At 44.4% G+C, this 23,930-nt stretch overlaps 1 protein-coding gene across 1 annotated transcript; it reads left to right on the top strand.

Moving 5' to 3' along the window:
* Positions 1-4,338: 4,338 nt before the first annotated feature.
* On the top strand, positions 4,339-9,208 carry LOC136454031 (protein LONG AFTER FAR-RED 3-like). Its single transcript, XM_066454582.1, is given in 17 exon segments — positions 4,339-4,478; positions 4,571-4,719; positions 4,824-4,901; positions 4,903-4,926; positions 5,087-5,140; positions 5,142-5,160; positions 5,601-5,707; positions 5,792-5,915; positions 7,116-7,310; positions 7,434-7,519; positions 7,603-7,710; positions 7,798-7,893; positions 7,982-8,080; positions 8,204-8,278; positions 8,396-8,527; positions 8,642-8,757; positions 8,839-9,208. Coding segments are annotated over 17 exon segments (1,725 nt in total). The 5' UTR covers positions 4,339-4,393; the 3' UTR covers positions 9,017-9,208.
* Positions 9,209-23,930: the final 14,722 nt, after the last annotated feature.

Genomic DNA, 23,930 nt, shown 5'->3' on the forward strand with positions numbered 1-23,930 from the left:
TGGACTTGGATCTAATCTGTTATCTCTCGTTTGTTTGTTTTTTCTTGGCCAAATATGTGTACCATATGAACTAGAACTAGTATTACAAACACAGAGTCTTTATGGCTCCGTTCGTATGCCCTTAAACTCGGCTTGATTCACTTTTTTTTTATCTGGAACAGTGTTTTTCTCTCACAAATTCCTTCAGATTCATCCAGATTACTCCAGAATTCCTGCAAGCGAACGGGGTCTATACTCCTATATAAAAGGCACGTTATTTTTTTTTGAAACGAACGTTTTTTTTTCAAACCCCGCCCCTCCACGTCTCGCCATGCCCGGCGCCGCCTCTCCCCGTCCCATCCAGCCACGCACACCGCCCCGCTCCGGCGGTGCTCCGTTACGCCACCACCGGTGACCTCCGAGTCCTCGCATGGCTTCTCGCCGGAACCGGTCCTTTCCGGCAGTGAACGCGAACTCGGTACGAGGAAGTGGACGGACGAACGACGCTGGGGTTTTGTCCTGTCGCTCTTCAGGAGATGGCCGCCGCGCAAGGCACGTGCCACGTTCGAGAGAGCGAGCAGCACCGGCGTTGGGCGGCTCATCTCCCCCGCCCCGCTCTGCATGGTCCTATGCAGCACAACTTGGCGGCCACCGCTTCATCGGCTGCGGCTGAAGAGGAACTACCATAACAGACAGACATGTAAAATGCCAGATTAGTATGAACTTTGAAATCACATTTGCATTGCCATACTAATCTGGCATGATTATTTAGATTAAAAATATCACATAATTCTCAAGAGTGGCAAATGCAATTTTCAAACTGACTTGAGGCCGCTGGTACTAAGAGGCCAGCGACTTGCTAACAGCATACACTGACAGCCTCACTTTGATGCAACATTGCCTAAATGATACACTTTACATAAATTTGACAAATATGAAGAGGAGTGATCTAAAACTTGATCAGATTTGGTGTGATGCCCTTGGGGAAACTAAAGGGGATAGCGTCTAAATTGTACATTTGTTCTGCTTGTAAAATTAAATCTGGTAGGATCCCAGATCACTCCTTTTCAAATTTTCTAGAGTTTGCAAGGATGTCCATAAAAGACCTGGGGTGCACATGTGAGCATGAACTTGATTATAGAGCATCTCCAATAGTTTCTCAAAAAAATGGTAATTAATGAGTTTTCCAAATGGCTAAAGAGTTGGGAGCATATTTATTGTGTTCCTCCAACAATTTTCAAAATCTCGGTCCTAAAATATAGAAAGCAATTTTACATCAGGAATCCTAAATATTTCTAAGTCATCCTAATCACTTTTATATTTTCTTTCTCTCCTATATATTTGCATCAGAAACTTGTCGGTGGCTAGCCAGGCTAAGAGGTCACCGGTGGCTAGCTGGAGCCTGCCTAGAAGACATTCGACCAACCAAACAAGTCGAAGTTTGCTTTGCGGGGCCTGGCTAGAAGGATATGTAGGAACCAAACACCCCCATTATCCGTACGATTAGGTCAAGTTTACCAAGTGCGGAAAGATCGGGGAGTTGAGATAGAAAATTGTTGGAGAGCAGTTTTTGCCAAAAAAAAAAGATTGGAAGTGAGTTTTGAAAACTTTTGGAGATGCTCTTACTCTGTTCATTTTACTTGTTGATCGCTCCAGGAGTCCAGGGTGCATGTTTATGCTGCCCATACACAGTAGTGAGGGGAGCTCGACCATTCCTGCATTCATTCTATGACACCAGCACTCACCCAACAGTAGATTATGCGTATGGAACTATGGATGCCGCTGCTATTCTTGATCGCATGGTAAATTGTTTATATCTTAATTATTTGCTGATGGCATCTTTCTTACTAATGCTCGCCCAATTTATTACATCAACGAACATTGCACAGGAGATGCACAAGAACAAGAAGGATATGAAGGGCAAGCCGTTTCTCATGCTGCATCGGCCCATGCTTCCTCAGTTCCCAGTAAATCAATTTTAGAGTTGTCTTAATATAAACTTTCTTAATTTGAATGAATTTATAGAGTGTGTATATGCAGAGGAAGAGAGATGAAAGAAAAAAAATACTTCCTCCGTTCCCAGTAAATCAATTCTAGAGTTGTCTTAATATAAACTTTCTTAAATTCGAACGAATTTATAGAAAAGATTGCCAAGATTTATGACATCAAATTAGTACTATTAGATACGCCATATAATATATATTTTTTTCTATAAATTTAGTCAAATGTAAAAAAGTTTGACTTAGATAACTCTAAAAATTGATTTATTCAAAGGTGGGTGTATATACCGAGAGATTTTGGTAATCTATTTTGAGGAGATGCATTACCAATAATACAAGACTACCATATATGCAGATTTAAGAGATAGACTATTAGTAATGTCTAGATAGAACATGGAGGTTAACTTTAGCTTGCTTTCATTCCAAAACGGGAGGTATATGCCCTCAACTAGTGGATTGTCAATAACATGGTTCATCTTATTATTTTTTGGCTCCTGACGCAAAGCACGGGTACATGTCTATGTCTATGAAGCCATTCTTTTTTTGATTGGAGACTTGAGTTTGTTGGGTTATACCCGTACGAGTAGGTAGTAACACTACCCTGAATCTTTATTGTGGCTTGTGCCAGAGCCACGTGGACGTGGTTGGGTGTGGGTGGATGAATAACCCAAGGAAAACGATTGTTTTAGCGCTATAGTCTACTGCGTGGATTTTATTCTGTTTCATGTGAAAAGAAACAGATTTTTTTTCATTTAAAAAACGATAACGCTCCAATTAAGATGTCCGGACAGACGGACGCCTCACTCTGCTCACTCCTGCACACCCAATCCCTCGCTTCCTCCTCCCCTTTCGCGCTCGTGCCGCGCCCCACCACAACGCGCGTCCATGGTTGCCTCCATGGCCGGCAGCGGTGCCCTCATCCACCCCGGCGTGCGTCCTTCCCTACCCCAGCGTCCTCCTCTCCTACCCCGGCGAATCTTCCCCCCATCCCGGCGTCCTCACCCATCGGGAGCGTCCAATGCCCGCGGATCCGGTGGCCCTCTCCCCCACCCTGGCGAGATCCATGGAGCACGAGCGAGATCCATGGAGGTGGTGCGGCGGTGTTGCAGGGAGTGGGCGACTCTTCCCCACCCCGGCACTGTGCCCTCTCCACCCTCGACGGTGCCCTCTCTCACCCCGGTGACCGAGCTCCCCCACCCCAGCAGCGCTGAACAAAGCCCGGTACTGGTGGCGCTGGTGCTCGCGTGTAGCCACTGTCTCTGACCCTGACGACCGGAATCGACCGGCCCAACCTTCCCCTCCCTATGTTGCATATGTAGGTTTCATGTGTTTCAGGCGTTTTAGATGTATGTTGCATTTGTTTTATATGGAAGTTGCAAAAGTAGATAAGGGGATATTGCATATATTGCAATTATTTCAGAGGCATGTTGCAAGAGTATATTTCGGATGTTTCAGAGGTATGTTTCATCTGTATTTTCCGGACGCATGTTGTAAATTTGTTTATTTGGATGTTGCATATGTTTCACACATACGTTGCATGCGTTTTATTTGGATGTTGCGTATGGTTGCAATGGTTTTCAAGTTTTTTTCTAAGTGTTTCAGAAGCATGTTTTAAGTGTCTTAACTGCCTTCAGACATATGTTGCAACTGTTGTATTTGGATATTTTAAAAGTAGATCGGGTGTTGTATGTCTCCTCCCCACCTTCTGCTGCATCGTCTCGGTGTGTCCTCCTCTCGGCGTCGGCAGGGCATCTATACGACGCCATGGCCGGGTCCTTCCGAATCGGAGGCGCCGCACCCCTCCCCCTCTTGTCGCTCAGGTGGCGCGGGCCCTGCGTGAAGCGCGTGAAATGGAGTGCACTGCACGGGCGTCCGTCCGGACGCTAGCACTACCATTTACAAAAAGAACGATTTGTGAAATTTTCGCATAGTATCCATCCAATCCAACAGAACAATTGAAGATCGTCGATCAACCAAATGCCTCCATAAAGGCAAAAACCATGGTCGACTCCTCAAGCAAGTTGTCTATACCTGTTGCGTCTCCATCGCCAGTGCAAGTAGGCAAGAGCAAATTTTCAAAAAAAAAAAAAAGGTAGGCAAGAGCACAAAGCAGTGACATGAACACTGACACGCCATGCCAGTAGGATTTTGAATAAATTTCTCCTCATTGGACCAAACAGTATATTCATATATTCTGTGATAATGTTGTTTTATTTTCCAGTTCGATCCCGACAAACCCTTCCTGCTTTATTTTAAGGTTGTTTTTTCAGAGTTCACAGTCGCGACAGCTGATTGTTTTTGACAAGTACTAGGTATACAGTATTTGAACGGACCTAGAACAGCCACGCCGTTTGGTTGGTGGTTTCAGTTTCAATTCGGAGAGGGAGGAGGGAGGAGGGATCCCAATTCCCATCATGCCATTGCCATTGGCCGCCCAGAGCGCTCTCGTCGCGGCGGCGGTCGCCATAGCCACCGCCACCATCCTCCTCCCCTTCCCATGTACGCTACGCCGCGCCTCCTCTCTCCTGCTCCCCTCTCGCGCAGTCGCGCGCGATAAAGGCTGACCCGCCCGCCTCTCCTCGCATTTGCAGGGACGCCGCCGGCGCCGCGGGACCGCTTCGCCGACATGGTCCTGGCCAACGCCACCATCTACACCGCAGACCCCGCCAGCCCCTTCGCCGACGCCATGGCCGTCCGCGGCGGCCTCGTGCTCCGCGTCGGCACCTACGAGTCCGTCAAGGTCGCGCTCCGTCGATGCTTCGCTCTCCCCTCCCCTCCATCTCTCTAGTGAATCAGAGCTGATACTCTGCTGCTGCCCGCCCTGTGTACTGTGTGTGTTTGCAGGAGCTCAAGGGTCGCCACACGCATGAGCTGAGTCTCAGTGGGAACGTGGTGCTGCCGGGGTTCATCGACTCCCATGTCCCACTTCATCGATGGTGGATTGCAGGTACTACTAGCTAGTAATTTTTTGATTGAGACTAGCTAGTGATTGGTGCACTCCAATTGGCATGATCGACAAATTACGTGTATATAATGCAATGATGCAGTTTCTAAACTGTTCCTCAGCATGTGCTGGCTTTTTAATGCTACTCTCTGATACTCTGCAGCTAGCGAGGGTGCCACTTCGAGGGGTCAGAAGCAAAGATGACTTCATTGGCAGGGATCAAAGAAGCTGTCAGAGGTAATGCTAGTACTTTTTTTTTGTTCAGTTCATTTTCCTGCGACAAACTGCTGCTGTGATGCAAAGACGGGTTCGATTACTTGTGCTCAAATTCAGTTATGAATGCATCCCATTCAGTGGAGCAATTATATCAAATAAGTAAGAGTAGGTTCTTTGTCAGAGTTATGTTCTGTTTGGTGTTTTCCACTTCTACTGTTTGAATAGCTACTGTGCAATATGCTCTGCTTTTTTTCTTTGATCACGCAAAAGGTTTGCGCGTCTTTGTATTAAGGTAGAGAAAAAGTTCGATACAACACGCCTTCGGGCGCCCTATGGGGTCAGTAAAGATTTACATTGAAGCTCATAGCCTCTCTAGTGTACTGCTTCTATTTCATCAAGTTAACTGGGTTAGTATTGCCAAAGCTTTCTACCGATATTGCTCAGACTTATTTTCCGAACAGATAAGCATCCTGGGCAGTGGATCTTGGGCGGAGGTTGGAACAATGATTTTTGGGGAGGTGAACTCCCTGCTGCTGCTTGGTTGGATGATATATCACCTGATAATCCAGTGTGTTTTCAAACTTGTGCGTTGGACCTTTTTTGAGAAGCCATGATAACAGGGATAGCAAGTGACTTACTATTTCAAATGCAGGTTTGGCTCTCTCGCATGGATGGTCATATGGGAGTAGCCAATTCATTAGCTATGAAGATTGCTGGGATTGACAAAAACACAAACGATCCAATTGGTGGAACTATAATACGAACAACCGAAGGAGGTAACACGACTAATTAACATGGGTCTTGGCCAGCCAATGTAACTTATTTTTTATGCTTCTCATCGCCAAAAAGACGGGATTCTGCTTCAACTACTCAATATGCCTTCTATCAGTTTATTCACATGCTAATTTTTCAAGAATGTTGTGATTAGGACGACAACAACAACAACAAAGCCTTTAAGTCCCAAATAAGTTGGGGTAGGCTAGAGTTGAAACCCAACAGAAGCAATCAAGGTTCAGGCACGTGAATAGCTATCTTCCAAGCACTCCTATCTAAGGCTAAGTCTTTGGGTATATTCCATCCTTTCAAGTCTCCTTTTATTGCCTCTACCCAAGTCAACTTCGGTCTTCCTCTGCCTCTCTTCACGTTACTGTCCTGACTTAGGATTCCACTACGCACCGGTGCATCTGGAGGTCTCCGTTGCACATGTCCAAACCATCTCAACCGGTGTTGGACAAGCTTTTCTTCAATTGGCGCTACCCCTAATCTCTCACGTATATCATCGTTCCGAACTCGATCCCTTCTTGTATGACCGCAAATCCAACGCAACATACGCATTTCCGCGACACTTAGCTGTTGAATATGTCGTCTTTTCGTAGGCCAACATTCTGCACCATACAACATAGCAGGTCTAATCGCCGTCCTATAAAACTTGCCTTTTAGCTTCTGTGGTACCCTTTTGTCACATAGGACACCAGACGCTTGCCGCCACTTCATCCACCCTGCTTTGATTCTATGGCTAACATCTTCATCAATATCCCCGTCCCTCTGTAGCATTGATCCTAAATATCGAAAGGTATCCTTCCTAGGCACTACTTGACCTTCCAAACTAACATCTTCCTCCTCCCGAGTAGTAGTGCCGAAGTCACATCTCATATACTCAGTTTTAGTTCTACTAAGTCTAAAACCTTTGGACTCCAAAGTCTCCCGCCATAACTCCAGTTTCTGATTCACTCCTGTCCGGCTTTCATCAACTAGCACTACATCGTCCGCGAAAAGCATACACCAAGGGATGTCCCCTTGTATGTCCCTTGTGACCTCATCCATCACTAAAGCAAACAAATAAGGGCTCAAAGCTGACCCTTGATGTAGTCCTATCCTAATCGGGAAGTCATCTGTGTCTCCATCACTTGTTCGAACTCTAGTCAATGTTGTGATTAGGAATGACCAAATTATCTGTCCTCTATTATTACTTGTAGAGCCTTCTGGTCTTCTAGTTAATACTGCTATGAGGCTTATATTTGATGTCATTGAAAAAGTTTCTAACCATGAAAGAAGAGAGGCTCTTCTTAGAGCAAGTAAACATGCCCTAATGAGGGGAGTGACTACTGTTGTTGATGTTGGAAGTTACTTCCCTGGGGCCTCAACCGAGAAAACTTGGCAAGATTTTGCAGGTATTCTGTAATACCTACGCTTGCATTGCATGGACAAGAATTAGAAGGATTCATTTGTCTTATTTTATCTATGACCTTCTTTGGACTCCTGGCATACCGACATAAGTATTGATATCACTACAGACATCTATAAATGGGCTCACTCAATGGAAAAAATGGTTATTAGAGTATGCTTATTCTTCCCAATGCCCACATGGTCTCGTGTTTCCGTAAGTTTGCTTCTGGAAGCATGACTACCTCTTCTGTGTTATTTGTTTACTTTATGTGAATATAACACATTTGTTGCTTTTAGGATCTTTTTGATGAACATGGTCGATCGCTAAGTCAGTGGATCCATCTAGGTGGTGTTAAAGCTTTCCTTGATGGTTCTCTGGGTTCTTCAAGCGCATTGTTCCACGATGTAAACAGTTTATCCCTCCCTCTTGTAGTTGTAGTAGACTTTAAACTTTTATTTTATTTGTTTAGGTTTTTTAATGGATTTTTACAGCCTTATGAGGGTGATCCTGGTAATTATGGTCTGCAAGTGACAGATTTCGACAGCTTACTTAATAGAACACTAGAATCTGACAAATCTGGACTCCAGGTAGACATTTTTCCTTTTGATATGCCCTCTATCCTTCAGTTTAACTACCATCATTCTAGAAATTTAAAATAATGTTTTTTTTCTTCAGGTTGCCATACATGCAATTGGGGATAAAGCTAATGACATGCTACTGGATATGGTTGACAAGGTTGTTGATTTAAATGGAGTGAAGGACCGTAGATTCCGGGTATGTTCTGATAGCTACTTCAGATTTGTTTCTTTCCCTCGCACTCTGCTTAGTATTTATTGTTTTAGAACAAACTCACTCTGCTTAGTAGAATTTGAATTGAATATTTGCGTATGGAATCAGATTGAGCATGCCCAACATCTGGCTCCAGGTGCAGCAAACCGCTTTGGGAAGCATGGTATCATTGCATCCGTGCAGGTAAACTATTCCAGTATTCCGTCCCATTCCTACTTTATATTCGGTATATTTTGCTTCACAAATCAGATTGTGCACTGCAATCTTCAGCTCCTGAAGTATCTGCTTTATTATCGACAGCCAGATCATCTACTAGATGATGCCAACTCTGCTGGAAACAAGATTGGGGTCGAACGGGCTGAGCGAAGCTCCTACACATTCCGATCACTGTTAGATGGCGGTGCACAGCTAGCTTTTGGTTCTGACTGGCCTGTACGTAATTCTGCAGACATTTCAGTAATGTTTTTCAGTTACCATATAGTCAGCTACCAGGTTTTTTCAGTTACCATATAGTCAGCTACCAGGTATATTGTCACTGTCTTTCAGGTTTCAGACATCAACCCCTTGCAAGCTATCCGAACCGCAATGTTCCGTAAGCCTCCTGGATGGGAGGTCCCCTGGATCCCTGCAGAGCGCTTGACCCTGGATGAATCACTGAAAGCGTAAGTTTATTTCCGGTCATTGCAATGCCAAGCTCGTTTCCCCTGCTAATGGATTGGTCTCTCACTCTGACGAACACACAGGCATACGATGTCTGCTGCCTACGCCTGCTTCCTGGACCATGCCGTGGGCAGCCTTTCTGAAGGGAAATACGCCGATTTTGTGGTGCTGCCCTCAACATCATGGGACGAATTCTCCAACGGTGTGCCGGGGCAGGTCCTGGCGACGTACGTGAGCGGCAGGCAGGCCTATCCATCATAGATAGCAGTGCTAGGAAGATCTGCGATGCACGTACTGACGAACACGTTGTGTAGGATTATTACTACCATTCTTTGGAAATCAATGGCTGCAATACTGTAATCAACATTCTCCACGATAGGACCTGTAACATTTTTCTGAGAGATTTTAGATACTGCTATAAAAGGAAAGATTCACTTGGAAATAAATGTTCTTGCAAGGGACTTCGGTGTCTAACGAATCAGCTCGAAAACTCACTGAAAGAATAGTTTCGTAAACACACACGTGATGTACCGAGTTTAGTGGACACTTACTGAACATCCCCTGGTTTTGAAATGTTCTTGGTAGCCTTTGATTTGAACCACCAGCTTTTTGTTGCTGACTTGGCCTAAAAGGAAGAGCTAGAGCCAGGTGTAACTTTCAAATGGCTGTAGTAGTACACACGGGTTGTCTGGCTGAGACCGACTGATCGTTGAAACTTGAAAGTGAAACGCGCACGTGTAATATCATATAATCGGCCTGTTCGCTTGTTAGTTTTAGCTAGCCCAAATCAGCTAGTCAATAGTATTTTCCTCTCACAACAAACTAGCATCAATCAGCTCAAATCAATTCAAAAACCAACCAGTGAACAGGCCAAATATATAATATGACCAAAGAGTTCAACGAATGACGTTGGATGTGAGCTACTACCGGTCGAGGCCACACGAGGACTGATTCTCCACTCGGCTTTGCTCAGCGCAGCTGCTCTGGAAGCTAGCTTCGGCTGCTGATTGGTTTGATTGGACAGGACTGCTACCGTTCCTCTCTCTCTCTTGTATTCAAGAAAACCGGAAAGATTGCATGCTAGACGAGAGCGTGTTTAGTTTCCACCTAAAATTTAAAAAAGTGCTACAGTACTTATCACATCGAATCTTTCGATACATGTATAGAACATTAAATGTAAACGGAAAAAAACTAATTGTACAATTTGATTGGAAATTGCGAGACGAACGTTTTGAGCCTAATTAGTCCACGATTGAACACTATTTATCAAATAAAAACAAAAGTGCTACAGTAGCCCAAATTTTCAAATTTGGCAACTAAACACGCTCCGAGTATGGTTTTGGGACTTCCATTGGCACGCAATTTGGAGCGGTGGGAATCAAAGTGTCTGTTTAGTTCCCAAAATTTTGCAAATTTTTTCAAGATTCCCCGTCACATCGAATCTTTGGACGCATGTATGAAGCATTAAATATAAATAAAAAATAAAACTAATTACACAGTTTAGACAAAATTCACGAGACGAATCGTTTAAGCCTAATTAGACTATGATTGGACACTAATTACCAAATAACAACGAAAGTGCTACAATACCATTTCCCAAAAGATTTCGCCAACTAGACAAGGCCAAAATACAAGGCAACAGCCCACAGTTTACTGAAATTGACGCATTGGTGGCAACAGGTAATATGGTCCATATGGATAGGTTCAATGCAGGGAGAACAGTCAACTTCCTTCGAATTCTAAGAACAGTCAACTTCCTTCTAGTTCCAATAGGAGGAAGACTCGAAGCCAGGAGCAAGAGAGTCTTATTAAGATAAGCAACAGCACCGACATAAGTGTAGGGACGGTGGCGGGTTGAGTTAGGTGTGGGTAGATTAACTATCCACCCTTGAAAATTTTTCAAACATGTAAATTTTATATTCGCATAGAGCATTTTACATCTATATGGTACAAGTTGGGTAAGATAAGTGCGGTTTAGAGCGCCACAGAACAGATAGAATTCATTATATTTCAAGGAGTTAAATACACCGGCGGCCCTTTAACTTATCGGCCTGTGCCACTTTGGTTCATGAACTTACAAACTCGAAAATTCGGCCCCTGAACTTGTCAACTTGTTTACCGAAGGCCCATTTCCTGTCCAGTGCGGCCTCTAGTCGACAGTAGCAGTGCCAGCGTATCGGTCGCTTGGTTCTGGCGGGATTTTTGCCGCTCTTGGACGTTGGCAATCTTGTAGAGGACACCTCAAGTTCTGCTGAAAAGGGCAACTAACCCACTGTTTGTATCTGCCCTCTCTCTCTCCATATATTATGTTATCAATGCATCTGTCAGTAATTTCAGTAATGCATGTACAGCAAAATGATGTTCACAGATCAAACAATGTGAATTCCTCAAGATGGAAAATAGGCCATAGAATTAAAGCATGATTTATTAGTCACAGATTCTGTGTCCATCAACCATTTCCTAAGGACCTGCAAGTCCTGGATGTAAGCCACTAACTTACTACTATCTTACCGTGCTTATATGGAAGAACCAAAAGATGTATTTATCTTCCCTGATCTGACTAGAAGAACCAAAAGGAAGCAAAATAATCCTAAACATCAACTAAGACGTTTTTGTTGCTGCTTTATAAGTTCACATAAACTAGCCAGTGATGATATTGACCTATACAAAAGCATCAGATCACATTACAGACCACATTCACATGTCTTCAAGCCTTCTTGTCTTGGTAGTTGTGGTCTTCTTGGTCTTGCCTCGCTGATTAGATGGCCCAGTAGGTGCATTGCGCTTCAACCTTGCTCTTCCTACCTTGGTTGTAGTAGTAGGGGGGACTGGCCTTATAGTTGGTTGGTTGGTGCTGATGAATGTGCAATCTGGCAATAGTTCCTTCTAAAGTTGCCTTTTGCTTGTTTGTGAACACTGTATGACAGCAAGTTAGGTGGTGTTCATTTCAATTTGAGAAAGTGGACCAAGTTTGTGAGTACTTACATCTACATACAGTTGAGAAAACAAAGTTCCTGTCATTTGTGATAGTAGTGGTTGGCTCCCCTCTCCAAACTGCATGGAAGCCTGCTAAATTTGTGGGACATGAAAGTAGTGTATGAATTATAAATTGAATTGACATGATAATTAGTCTGACATACCTAACTGGTAATTGGTTCTTCATAACCATCAGTTGATCCTCTTCCTTAGCCATGCTCCACATTTGGGTTGCTTTTAGGATGTTGTTCAGGCCTGATCCCAGCCTTCCTCAGCTTACAACCACCCCTGTTATGCCCTTCTATTCCACAATAAGAGCAAGTAATCACAGTACCATGCTTGGACATTTTGGGACCAAACTTGCCCATGACTTCATGAGGTTGCTTCCTTCTGTTCTTGGGTGGCCTGCCAACTTTTTTCTCATAGATTGGTGGAAGTACATTTGGTCCTTGAACTTTCTGTCCACATGCTCCTATCTTTACAAGGATAAATCTTGGGACCATATGCTTTCAGGTAGGTTGCAGTAGAGTAGCACTCATGAACCATGGACTCAGGAGGAATTCTCTCTAACCTCAAACAAGATATAGCATGAGAGCAAGGGATACCAGTCAGCTCCCACCTCCTGTAATCATATTGCCTAATGCCTAGGTCCACTGTGTATTGTCTATCCACCACATTGACCTGAAAAATGCCATTACTAGCAGGCTGTGCATAACAGGTGTTTGCCCACTGAGAATTCTTATGAAGTTTCTTCCTTATCTTGGGGCAAATAGGACCATCCCACACAGTCCCTACATCCTTATCCTTTGTATGATATCCTTGTCATCAGTTATGTCTTCACTTGCTCTAACATGCTCAAGATAGGCATTTCTTTATCATCTAGTATGTATTTATTGAACACCTCACAACTATTGTTTAGTAGAATATCATACTTGGAGAAAGTGCTAAAGAAAGCCCTAACCCAAGTATTTGGTGGCATCTTTTCTAGCCATTCAAAAGCTTTTTGGTTAAGGACCTTCATCTTCTCCATGTTCTCATTCCACCTAACTACTATGCAACAGCTGGTACTAGACCCCCTGTAAATGGACAAGAACAGATTAGCATGAATACTACAGCTGTAAGTTAAGAAGATGTACAAAAGCTGGTATGTTCTGTTTGTCAGTCATGATAGTCCATGGGTATGTGTTTTCAATGCCTAGGTCTTGCTTCAATGTTTCCAAGAACCACTTCCAAGTAGCCAGAGACTCAACTTCTACAACTCCAAATGCAATTGGATAAATGCAGTCATTTGGATCAATTCCAATTGTAGTGAGCATTATCCCTCCATGCTTAGTCTTAAGGTGGCAACCATCTAGGTAGATTATAGGTATACAACCAGCTAGGAAGCCCCTCTTACAGGCATCCAAAGAAACATACAAGGATAAGAATTGGTTTCCAGCAAGATTAAGATAGACAGTTTACTTCGGGTAGTGAAGCAATTGGGTTTGCCACTATGTCATCCCAGTTTATGCTAGGCATGTTGTTATCATGATCAAAATAGACAGTAAGGTTCTTCACATGTAACACCTCTAGTGTTATGAGCTCGCTAAGCACTGAGATTATGGCCTGAGAGATAGATCTATAAATATAGTGAGTTAGTTTACTTAAATGCGCTAATGAAAATCCTAACAAGAAAATAAGAAAAGTAGTTTTAATTGTTTGGCACCAAAAGCAATTTCTATAAACAAGAATAAAACATAACTTGTATTTAGTACTTAAATAAAAAAATTGAAGTACAAGTTTAGTAGATGTAAATGAAACATTAACTTTTGGAAAATAGATGTTGTTAACTAGTGTTTTGGGAGCTCTAAAATCTAACTTGACGTTAAGATAAGCTCTTTTCGTTAAGTTGAATAAACACTTGAGTTTAGGTTTAACGTACCATTTTGGCGAATTATATTGAGCAAAATAGTTAAATAGTGTTTAAATACCTTGCTCCTACCAGTTAGTACGAAGTATGGACTAGGTCATGGTACAATTGTTAGTTGAATCCGGTAAGGTTTAGACCCTTTAAAAATTATGGCAAAAGCGCTAAAGGTTGTTAGTTCTAACTGAACCTTTGAATTCCCTAAGTCTGAAATGATAATAAACAATGTTATGTTGACATTTAAATTCCAACAAAAATGCCTAAACACTAACTTCATGTTTTCACATAGTTAGTTGCATCAAAGTGAATACTTGGGTAGGGTGCAGTCCCTGAGTGGGCTGGAGTTGTCATGGCGTTCGCAAGAATGTCCCCAACATCGCTAGAATGCACTTGCGGTTAGGTTTTGGCACTCCGTTCATGAATCGGCGCCTGGCTGGATGAACCTATTTTGGCGTGTCTCTATCTCTCGGTAATTCATCTAAGTTTGTGTTTGATGCTCCTTGGGATAGCCTTTAGGACCCTCTTGAGCCTTGGCAAATTGGTTTGGTCTCAACCTGAGATGGTTTTGTTTTGGTCGGAGCTTTAAAAGTCATGCAAGTCATTGCTGGCAGCAGCTCAATCGGACGTACGCGATCACCAGGCCATCCAGCCCCGACGTCGCGACGTTGGTGCGCTGGGTGCACACGCACGCATGCACATGGCCATGCTGGCTGGTTTCTGCTGCCGCATCTTGGCCGCTGTAGTCACGCCGCTGGCCGCCAACCGTGAGCCACCGCGCCTACTGCTCACTTACGCCTAGCCATCTTGCCACCATGCCGCACTGCTACGTCTGCCATGGCTCGACCAATGTGGTGACCATCCCACTGTTCGCTCTACCTACTGCGCTGTCTATGCATTGGAGCCCTACCGCCGTGTCACAACGGTGGCCTAACCGTAGAAGTGATGGGACACTCCCCTGCCCTTCCCTGTCTCGCTAGTCGCCATGGGTGAGCCCCGCTCATGTTCGGTCACTTCGGTTAAAACATGTCGCACCGATCTTATAGGTCCCATCTCCTGTGAGCGTGTGTGCGTGCTACCGCTAACCGAACCATGCCGCTCTGTTTTAACGCGCTCATACACCTTGTCCACGACATAGCCTAGCTAGAGCACCGCGTCGCCGCCCACCGGTCCACCTAGCTCTAGGCGTTTATAGCCTGGGTCTTCATGCATGAGAGTTGCTTAGGAAGTCAATTAGGTGCTCCATCTTCCTCATCCCCGGCCAAGCGTCATCGATGGCCAATTTAGCGTTTTCTCGCCAGTCAACCATGAAAGCCGCCTGCAATAGATGGGCTAGGGGTAAGTCTCAATATGTGGGGTGAGAGCTCCAATTGGTGTTGTCTCTAGACTCGCCTTGACCTCTTTCACTTGGTGCTCAGTGTTGTTTTGTCTAGGGAGTCCACCATCGGAGAGGTGGCGCACCGGTGTCACGCTCGACACACCATCATGAGGTGCAGGCACACGTGGCCAGGTCACCTCGTTGCTCCTCTGCCTCAACCACCACCGCAGCGCGAAACTCTTGTGAGCTACTAGCGCTCATCCATCACCGTCACCACCTTAGTAGAGCCTTAGGTCACTAGAACGAGCACGCCATGGCATGGCTCTACCCATCACCGGGGCTAGCCCTCGGTAGTGTGTCATTAAGCTCCCCACCGTTACCTAGGAGTGCGCGCTTAGCGGTAGGCAAAGGTCGGCTCCTTACCCCCATGGTAGCGAGCTCAGGGTGCCCAGCGTAGCCGCCCATGTCGCTGGTCACCATGCCGGTGAACACGGGGTAGAGTAGGGACCTCCCCGTTGTGAAGGCGGAAACATCCGAGGTCCTTAGTGCAAAGCTTGTCTCTGGTGTAATAGTGCTCAGTGACGCCGCAGTGATAATCTGTTACGCTGAGGGTTTTTCTGCAAAAGGTGTGAGGGCACGCGTGGGCTCCCCATCGCGGGCTGCTTGTTGGGCCAAGCCTGCTACATGCACGGGCTCCCCGTCACGGTCGTTTAGGTTGCTGGGCCAAATCGTTTGGCCATCGGCCCTTTTCATTTTCTCGAGTATTTTCTAATTTAGTTCTAAGAGAAACTTGTAAGTTCAATATCAATTTGTGTAGCTAACCAAAAATTGTGAAACCAATTTTGTTAGGTTCCTAAAATCATGATCTATCTGCTAGTATATTTTGTTCACATAGTTTTATAATATTCTTAGAAGCTATATAATTAATTTGAGGTACTTAATAGTGTCAAAATATGAATTTGTAGGAATTATTGTGATGAATTGGTAGTAGTACTGGCCCTAAAATTTTTACAGTAGATTCCCAACATTATTAGGTGCTCACTATAATTTTTGTACCTCCATAGGAATTAGTTTGTTAAGGTAACTAAATGAGCCCTAGTATAAAAATATATATTTAATCAATCAAATGTCAAAAATTAGTTGGGGTTTGTAGAACGAAAACTGTCAGAGCAGAAAGTGATCAACACATAAATATTTGTACTTTGCTGTACGTTGTGATCGGATGTGGCCTAGCACTCAATAACACAGGGTTTATATTAGTTCAGGCAACGTGCCCTATGTTCAGTTTGAGTCGGTCGATGACTTTATTCCTGAGCCCAGGTGCTCGAAGTTTGTTGTGGGGTTACAAACAGAAGGGAGAAAGATGGAGGATACAAGAGGTCCTGGTCGGACTCTGGTCTGAAGGACCAAGAGTGACTGGAAGCTCCGCTATGTGGTAAGTGTTTGAGCATGCACTCTATGTAGCTTTAGAGTGTCTAAAGCTATAGAGGGTGAATTGAAGTAAGTGAACTGAGGGATCTATCTTTTGAGAGAAAGAGCATTCTCTTTTATAGATGAAGGGGACAACCTTACAAACGAGAGAGAGAGAGTATGCATGCTACTAAGTCTTATTGCCCACGCCATTGGGTACAAGATGATGATAGGCGCTCATAACACTATTGTTGTCAGACGCATGTGGGAGGTTTACTGTATTCACCGTCTATGGTAGATGACGGCGCCCACAACACTGTTGATGTCCTAGAGGCATGTGGGGGAGCCTTACCGTGTTTGTCTGGTATAGGAGTTGATGGCACCTACAATACTGTAGGGCAAATGTTGGCGCCCACAACATTGCTTGGGTTCTTACATGTCAGGAAGGTTGCAGGATACCCTTCTGATATGCCCTGTTGGTACTGTCCTACATGTGTATAGGGTACGGTCCTCGGTATTATGGTTGACTTGAGTGTCCTGTTTTACTTTCTCCGCTCGTTCTCTGGTCCTCACCGAGTGGGCGTCCCCAGTCGGTTGGTCCCAGTCGGCTTCCGACTGTGCCAGTCAGAGAAGAGCTATAAGTAGAGGTTCGGTGTATCCCAGGTCGAAGACGTGGGTTGGAGTCAGAAGCAGTGTTTGGCCTAGGCCTTCTGGTTGGAGAGGCAGGGCCGAAGCTGAAGACGAGCGCTATTCCTCTTTGGCTAGGCCTTCCGGTTAGAGAGGTGGGCCAGAGTCAGAAGCGAGCATTGTTCCTCCTTAGTGAGGCCTTCCGGTCGAAGATTGGATCGTCCTTCTAGCCTGTCGTTTAGGTATTTGGGCTAGCCCAAGAGTTGCGCTGTCATTCACAATGTTGCCTGCTGAGCGAACCTTTGTTGAGAAGTCGGTCCATGAGGGACCTCGAGTTTATGAACCCAATAGGAGCCCCCGAGCCCCCGAGCGATTCGGGTAGAATCGTCTAAGGGATTTTTGTCTTGATGATGGGTGCGCGTGAGTGCACCCGCGGGTGTAGCCCCTGAGCCCCTAGGTGATTTGGGTAGAATCATCTAGGGGGTTCTTTGTGTTGCTAGTGGGGGAAGTTTGTTTCATCAGTGGGTGCGCGCGAGCGCACCTGCGGGTGTAGCCCTTGAGCTCCCGAGCGATTCGAGCATAATCGTCTAGGGGTTTTGTCAGCAGGTAGTTTTAGGGATCGAGCGAGACGGAGTCATGGATCTTGGCATTGGCGCAGCCAAGGCAGTTTAGGGATCGGGCGAGATGGAGTCACAGATCCTAGCGTTGGTGTAGCCGAGGAAATTTAGGGATCGGGTGAGAGAGAGTCGTGGATCCTAGCATCGAACGTGCCGAGGTAGTTTTAGGGATCAGGAGAGATAGAGTCGTTGATCCTAGCGTCAAATGTGTCGAGGCAGTTTAGGGATTAGGCGAGATAGAGCTACGGATCCTAGGCGTCGGACATGCCGAGGTGGTTTAGGGATCGAGCGACATGGAGTTCGTAGATCCTAGCATCGAGCGTAGCCGAGGCAGTTTAGGGAATCAAACAAGACGGAGTCACGGATCCTAGCGTTGGCGCAAGCCGAGGTAGCCAATGCAGTTTAGGGATTAGGGTGAGATGGAGTCACTGGATCCTAGCGTCGGACGTGTCGAAGCCTGTTTTAGGGATCGGGCGAGACGGAGTCACGGATCCTAGTGTTGGACGTGCCAAGGCAGTTTAGGGATCAGAGCGAGATGGAGTCACTGAATCCTAGCATTGGACTGTGTCGAGGCAGATTTAGGGATTGGGCGAGACAGAGTCATGGATCCTAGCGTCGGACGTGCCGATGCAGTTTAGGGATTGGGAGAGATAGAGTCGCGGATCCTAGGCGTCGGACGTGCCGAGGCAATTTAAGGATCGGGTGACATAGAGTTCAGTGGATCCTGGTGTCGGGTGTAACCGAGATAGTTTAGGGATTAGGTGAGATGGAGTTTGTGGATCCTAGCGTCGGGCGCAACCGAGGCATTTAGGGATCAAGCAAGACAGAGTCATGGATCCTAGCGTCGAGCACAGCCGAGGCATTGGGTGTCTTGAGCCCCTAAGCCCTATTAGGCTTTAGTAGGGGTCGGTTGAGTTTTGTGCGTGACCCCGTTCGTGGTTTCTTCACAACCAGAGGGGCTGAGCTAATGTCACTTGCCTCGATGGCTCGAGTGACACGCTCGGTGAGCTCGCTAACGGGCACATTGGAGTGAAGGTTGGGTGCATCGTTCGTGACGGGGTCGGCATAGCCCTCATGTGGCACTCCACACTCCTTTACCTGCAACCCGGTAGATGCCTGGGTCATTCTAGAGACCGACCCAGGTGGCCCGCTGGCCTCCCCTTGATGGAGATTCTGTGGGTTTGGCGGGAGGTTAGGATCGAATGAGAAGGTTGAGATGACCCTGTATGCTTCGGGGTAGACTGGACGAGGGCCGCTCGGGGCTCATCTATGTTTTCTCCCCTGTCTCTGTTTGATGCGAGGTGGCCTCTATAACACCCCTAGTGTTTGTCACTAGTTAAGCTATGGGTTTGAGCTCAAACATGACAGATTGGGTGACGATGAAGATATCAAGGTCAAACCTTTGGAAATGAGCCCCAACCTAAACTCGGATATTGCACCCTTGCTTTACATATAGGCCCTTTTCAGGATATATGCTTGGCTGGTGTTATTGGAATATCTTCATGTGTCTCACATCAATATCCATCTATATTGATCACTGGAAAAGTTTCATGAAGTTTGGAATAAAAAAGTCACATGAAATGATAAGTCATATCTTTGCATGAATTGCTTTATCAAGTGGATGGAAACCAATGAAGTCAACCAAACCTTGAAACCTTGCCCAAATGACTCTAGATGAACTCTATAACAAAAGTCATGAAAGGTTCATGTTGGGCAAATGTCAAGAAAATGCATCAATCGGTCTAAAACTCAGATTTAAGCTTTATAGTGATGCTACTTTAACTTGGTTTGAACTGTAGCTTAGAGCGTTTGCATGGCAGTGGAACTAAAATAAAAGTTGGAGTCCATGTTATGTACAACAAACTTTATGTTTGGACCAAGAGCTGGATCAGCTTGTAAGCAAGTCAAACCGAGGCTCAAACTTTAAATCAGCAGCTGTTTTCAGCACTTGAAATTTGGCTAAGTCATGGATGACTGAATGCATGATTTTAGTTTTCATGTACCCCACTTTGGAACCTTGTATCTCCCAAACTAGGCCTAATTAGACTTTGAAGCTTTAATAAAAGTTGGAGCTGGTATATAGATCTACAACTTTTATTAATAGAGTTTTGACTAACTCGTCGTGGTTTAGGAGCTATGGAGGCACGAAGTATGGGTTTCAGTGGTACGTTCGAGGTAGTATTGGAAATTTGAATTTGTAGCTGCAACAGTGCCGACTGGAACTAATGAAGACGGGGATCCCGATCTTTCGTCAGGTTCAAGATAAACAACGATTTGTTCAGAGAGCGACACACCGATCCAGCTTCAGATCACAAAGACCCAAACCCTGCAACCTTAGCACCATGTCTCCTCTGGTTATCAACCGTGTCACAATCCAGTTGACCTCACCAAGAAGGCTAATCCCTGCTGCGAATTGAAGAACACAAGCAAGAACAAGATAAAAAGCAACTCAATTAAAGTGACAATTGCAGATGAATGATTAAGCACTCGAAGTTGGGGTCTTACAAACCGATAACGATGACTATTCAATGACAGATTGATCTAAAACAAAACCCAAAACCTAATGTAGGTGATGGCTACTGATTATATAACCTAAGAGACGTCCAAGGATCCCTCTTCATGTCCTAAAGGTGTTCCAACACGTTACAAGGCCCAACAGCCCAAAAGACGACGACGTAGTGCCGTGAATGATTTTGGACGTCAACTTGTTTTAACAATTTCCATTGATTCTGATGGAATTTTGATGTGGGACCACATCCATTGGTTTCCTTATGAAATTATCTTTCCATCCATATGTGGATCATCAAAAACGGAGTTCGGATACGTCCTGGGCGTCCGTTTTATTGCAGACTGGTCCTGATGGCCAAGGCAGACTCGAACTCGGATTGGACTAGGCCTCTGGCTTGGCTTGGATGTACTTGCTGGCCTCCTAAGGTGGTGGCCAAGGAGGAGGACGTCCAAGGCCATCTCTTAGGTGTTCTCCATCTTCTTGGGGCATGCTCCAACTTGGGCCTGGGTCCCAAGGATGTCTAACAAGCCCATGACGATAGTGTAGCTCCCGCCAGAAATAGCAATAGAATATATTAGTGATTTGGAGGCCTTGCCGACGTGATATTGAGATGAGACTAGATCTATTTGAAAGCTTATCAAACAAGCTTTCTATCAAGTGCTCATTGACCTCGACCGCACTCCGGATGGATGAGTTATGGCCTTCCCAATGAGGCACTGTCGGGCTATCGACGAACCGAAAGTTTAACTTTGATGAACTTCCATTATGAAACACATTTGAACCTACAATCAAATAGTGACATGTACATGTGGAACCAAGTGAATTATAACCAAAGCCACTATGCAAATGTAGGAACGAGCGCACCTTATAATCATTGTTCGTATCCGAAGGTGCCATATCCTCGTCATCCTCCCCTTCTTGACAACAAACCATCCTCGGTTTGAGCTTAGCTAGAGGACAAGTTGTCGGTAGTAGCCAACATTGCTCCCCTTCTTGAAATTTAACCTGTTGCCTCATTACAAAACTTAGGGATTTCGATATGACAACATTATCGCTATTGGTGCCCTCTAGTTGATCATATTTTTGCACAATGAAAGGAGATTTCAGAGTTAAACAAATATAGACATGATGCACCATATACTCTCGTTTACAATTATATTTGCCAATAAAGTGATATGTACAAGTAGACAACCATGACAATTCAACACATTTAAGTTTCTCTTCTAAACTACTAAGAGCATATAAAGTATCAAACTCAATATAACCCAAAGTATTTGAAGAATACAATAATTTCTTTTCATCTTTTTCGGTAGCAATGGGAAGCAAATTTTTATGTTCAGCATAAGTAATTGGTTCCAAAACATGTAAAACTAAAGCATCTTCAACCAATTTATCTTTGTCATAAGGAACATCAAGCAAATTATCATGGGACAAAGATAAATCAAGAGAGGGTTCCACTAATAATTGCTCTATAACAGCATGGTTTGTGGAAGAATTTAGTACATTAAGACAATTTTCACCTTCCGTGAGTGTAGGACCATGGGCATTACCTGTGTTCTCAGCAGGAGTAATAGGTGCATGGTGAAGTGATGGTTCTAAATTTGCATATGAGGTTGTGAGCTCCTCATTTTCTTCCACGTCATCCTCTCGCTTATGTACATTATTCTGCAGAAGGTTAGTCATAGCAAGAGGAATAACAATAGACTCTTCCTCTAAATGGTGCACCTCAGCATACGAAGTCAAAACAGGAGGTGGATTAACAAAGGTTTCTCGCATAAGAAGTTTCATATCATTCCAAGTTTAAGGTTTATCAGAAGGATCTAAAGACTCCCACCAAGATAAAGCAGAATGTCGCAAAACACTAGCTGCATTTTTTACCTTCCTCCTTAGACACATAAAGCAAGTAGCAAATATGTTATCGATGGCAATTTCCCACTCCATATACTCATCAGCACCTATACCATCATAAGTCGGTGGATACGAATAACCTATCGTTATAAACACAAAAACAAGGAACAAACGGTGAAAGTTATCCCTACCAAATAACTACGTGGTTGCAGTGGTGTCACTTTTCATAGCAAGTGGAAGCGTCTTACCAAGCTCTTATAAAGTTCTTACCAACGCAAGCAGTGGCGGTACAATCGGTGGATGGTTCGTGATACCTGTGAGGCAGTGGTACCAAGATTGCAAGGGTCTTTTTCTATACCGATCTGAAGTATATGTGGAGTTTGGGAGGCACGCAAAAGAACAAATATGTATATGTGGCACACAAGTCAGTGACAGACAGCAATATTGAATAAATGTCCAGAGCACTTGTCCTAGTTGTTGGCCTATACGTGTTTCTATCACCAGTTGTGATAAACAAGAGAGGAAACAAGGATGAAAGGAAAAGTATTAAAGGTAGCAACGGATATGAACAAGGCAAAAGATACTACAAACAATAGAGCTATTGAGTGTTCCTTATGTGCTCCTTTTTGATATCTTCTATTCTCTTTTACTATTTTTTTCTTTTATTTTTTTGTCCAATCTTTTTTTTCTTGATTTTGCTATTTTGATATTTTTTTTCTCAGCAAAGAGCACACAAGAATAAACCACAAAAAATTTGAGCTCAATTGAATAAAAGATGTGGCCTATAGAAAATTAGGACTGTGCTAAAAAGCATACCAAAACTTGTGGGCCCAGAAACTCAATTTTCCTAACCGAATTTCGCAAATCTAATTTTTGTGAAACCAGCAATGCTGGGATGAAATAGATCTAAAATTTTCTGGCGTTCTCCATAGATATAAAATTTTCCCCGTTTTGAGTTCGGATGCAAAAGTTATGACTGTTTTAAGGAAGCTGCTCGAATCAGGGTTTTATTGGACACAAGATGCAAACCGATGGTGATACGGAATAGTGGCAGGTGAAGGGATCAACACAAACTAGAAAAGAACACAATCTAAACCAGCAACAAGACTTTGACCTAGGACACAAACTTAACAAAGCGGACTCTGAAACTGAATCATGCAAAGGCTATGGCGCGGATGGTTATAGGATAGGAAACAAATATAGCATTGGACTATAGGATAAAAGAAAAAACACTCGAACTAAGGGTAAGATACGAACTTGATAGTATACCTGAAGCTCTGATTACCACTTAATGGAGACAGGGATCCTGATCTTCCGTCAGGTTCAAGATAAACAACGATTTGTTCGAAGAGCGACACACCGATCCGGCTTCAGATCACAAAGACCCAAACCCTGCAACCTTAGCACCACGTCTCCTCTGGTTATCAACCGTGTCACAATCTGGTTGACCTCGCCAAGAAGGCTAATCTCTGCTGTGAATCGAAGAACACAAGCAAGAATAAGATAAAAAGCAACTCAATTAAAGTGACAATTGCAGATGAATAATTAAGCACTCGAAGTTGGAGTCTTGCAAACCGATAACAACGACTCTTCAATGACAGATTGATCCAAAACAAAACTCAAAACCTAATGTAGGTGGTGGCTACTGATTATATAGCTTAAGGGACGTCCAAGGATCCCTCTTCACGTCCTAAAGGTGTCCCAACACGTTACAAGGCCCAACGGCCCAAAAGACGACGACGCAGCGCCGTGAACGATTCTGGACATCAACTTGTTTCGACGATTCCCATTGATTCTGATGGAATTTTGATGTGGGACCACTTCCATTGGTTTCCTTATGAAATTATCTTTCCATCCATATATGGATCATCATCAAAAAAGGAGTTCAGATGTGTCCTAGGCATCCGTTTTATTGCAGACTGGTCCTGACGGCCGAGGCAGACTCGAACTCGGATTGGACTGGGCCT

The sequence above is a fragment of the Miscanthus floridulus genome, chromosome 5 (assembly GCF_019320115.1).
Source record: "Miscanthus floridulus cultivar M001 chromosome 5, ASM1932011v1, whole genome shotgun sequence".
NCBI lineage: Eukaryota > Viridiplantae > Streptophyta > Magnoliopsida > Poales > Poaceae > Miscanthus > Miscanthus floridulus.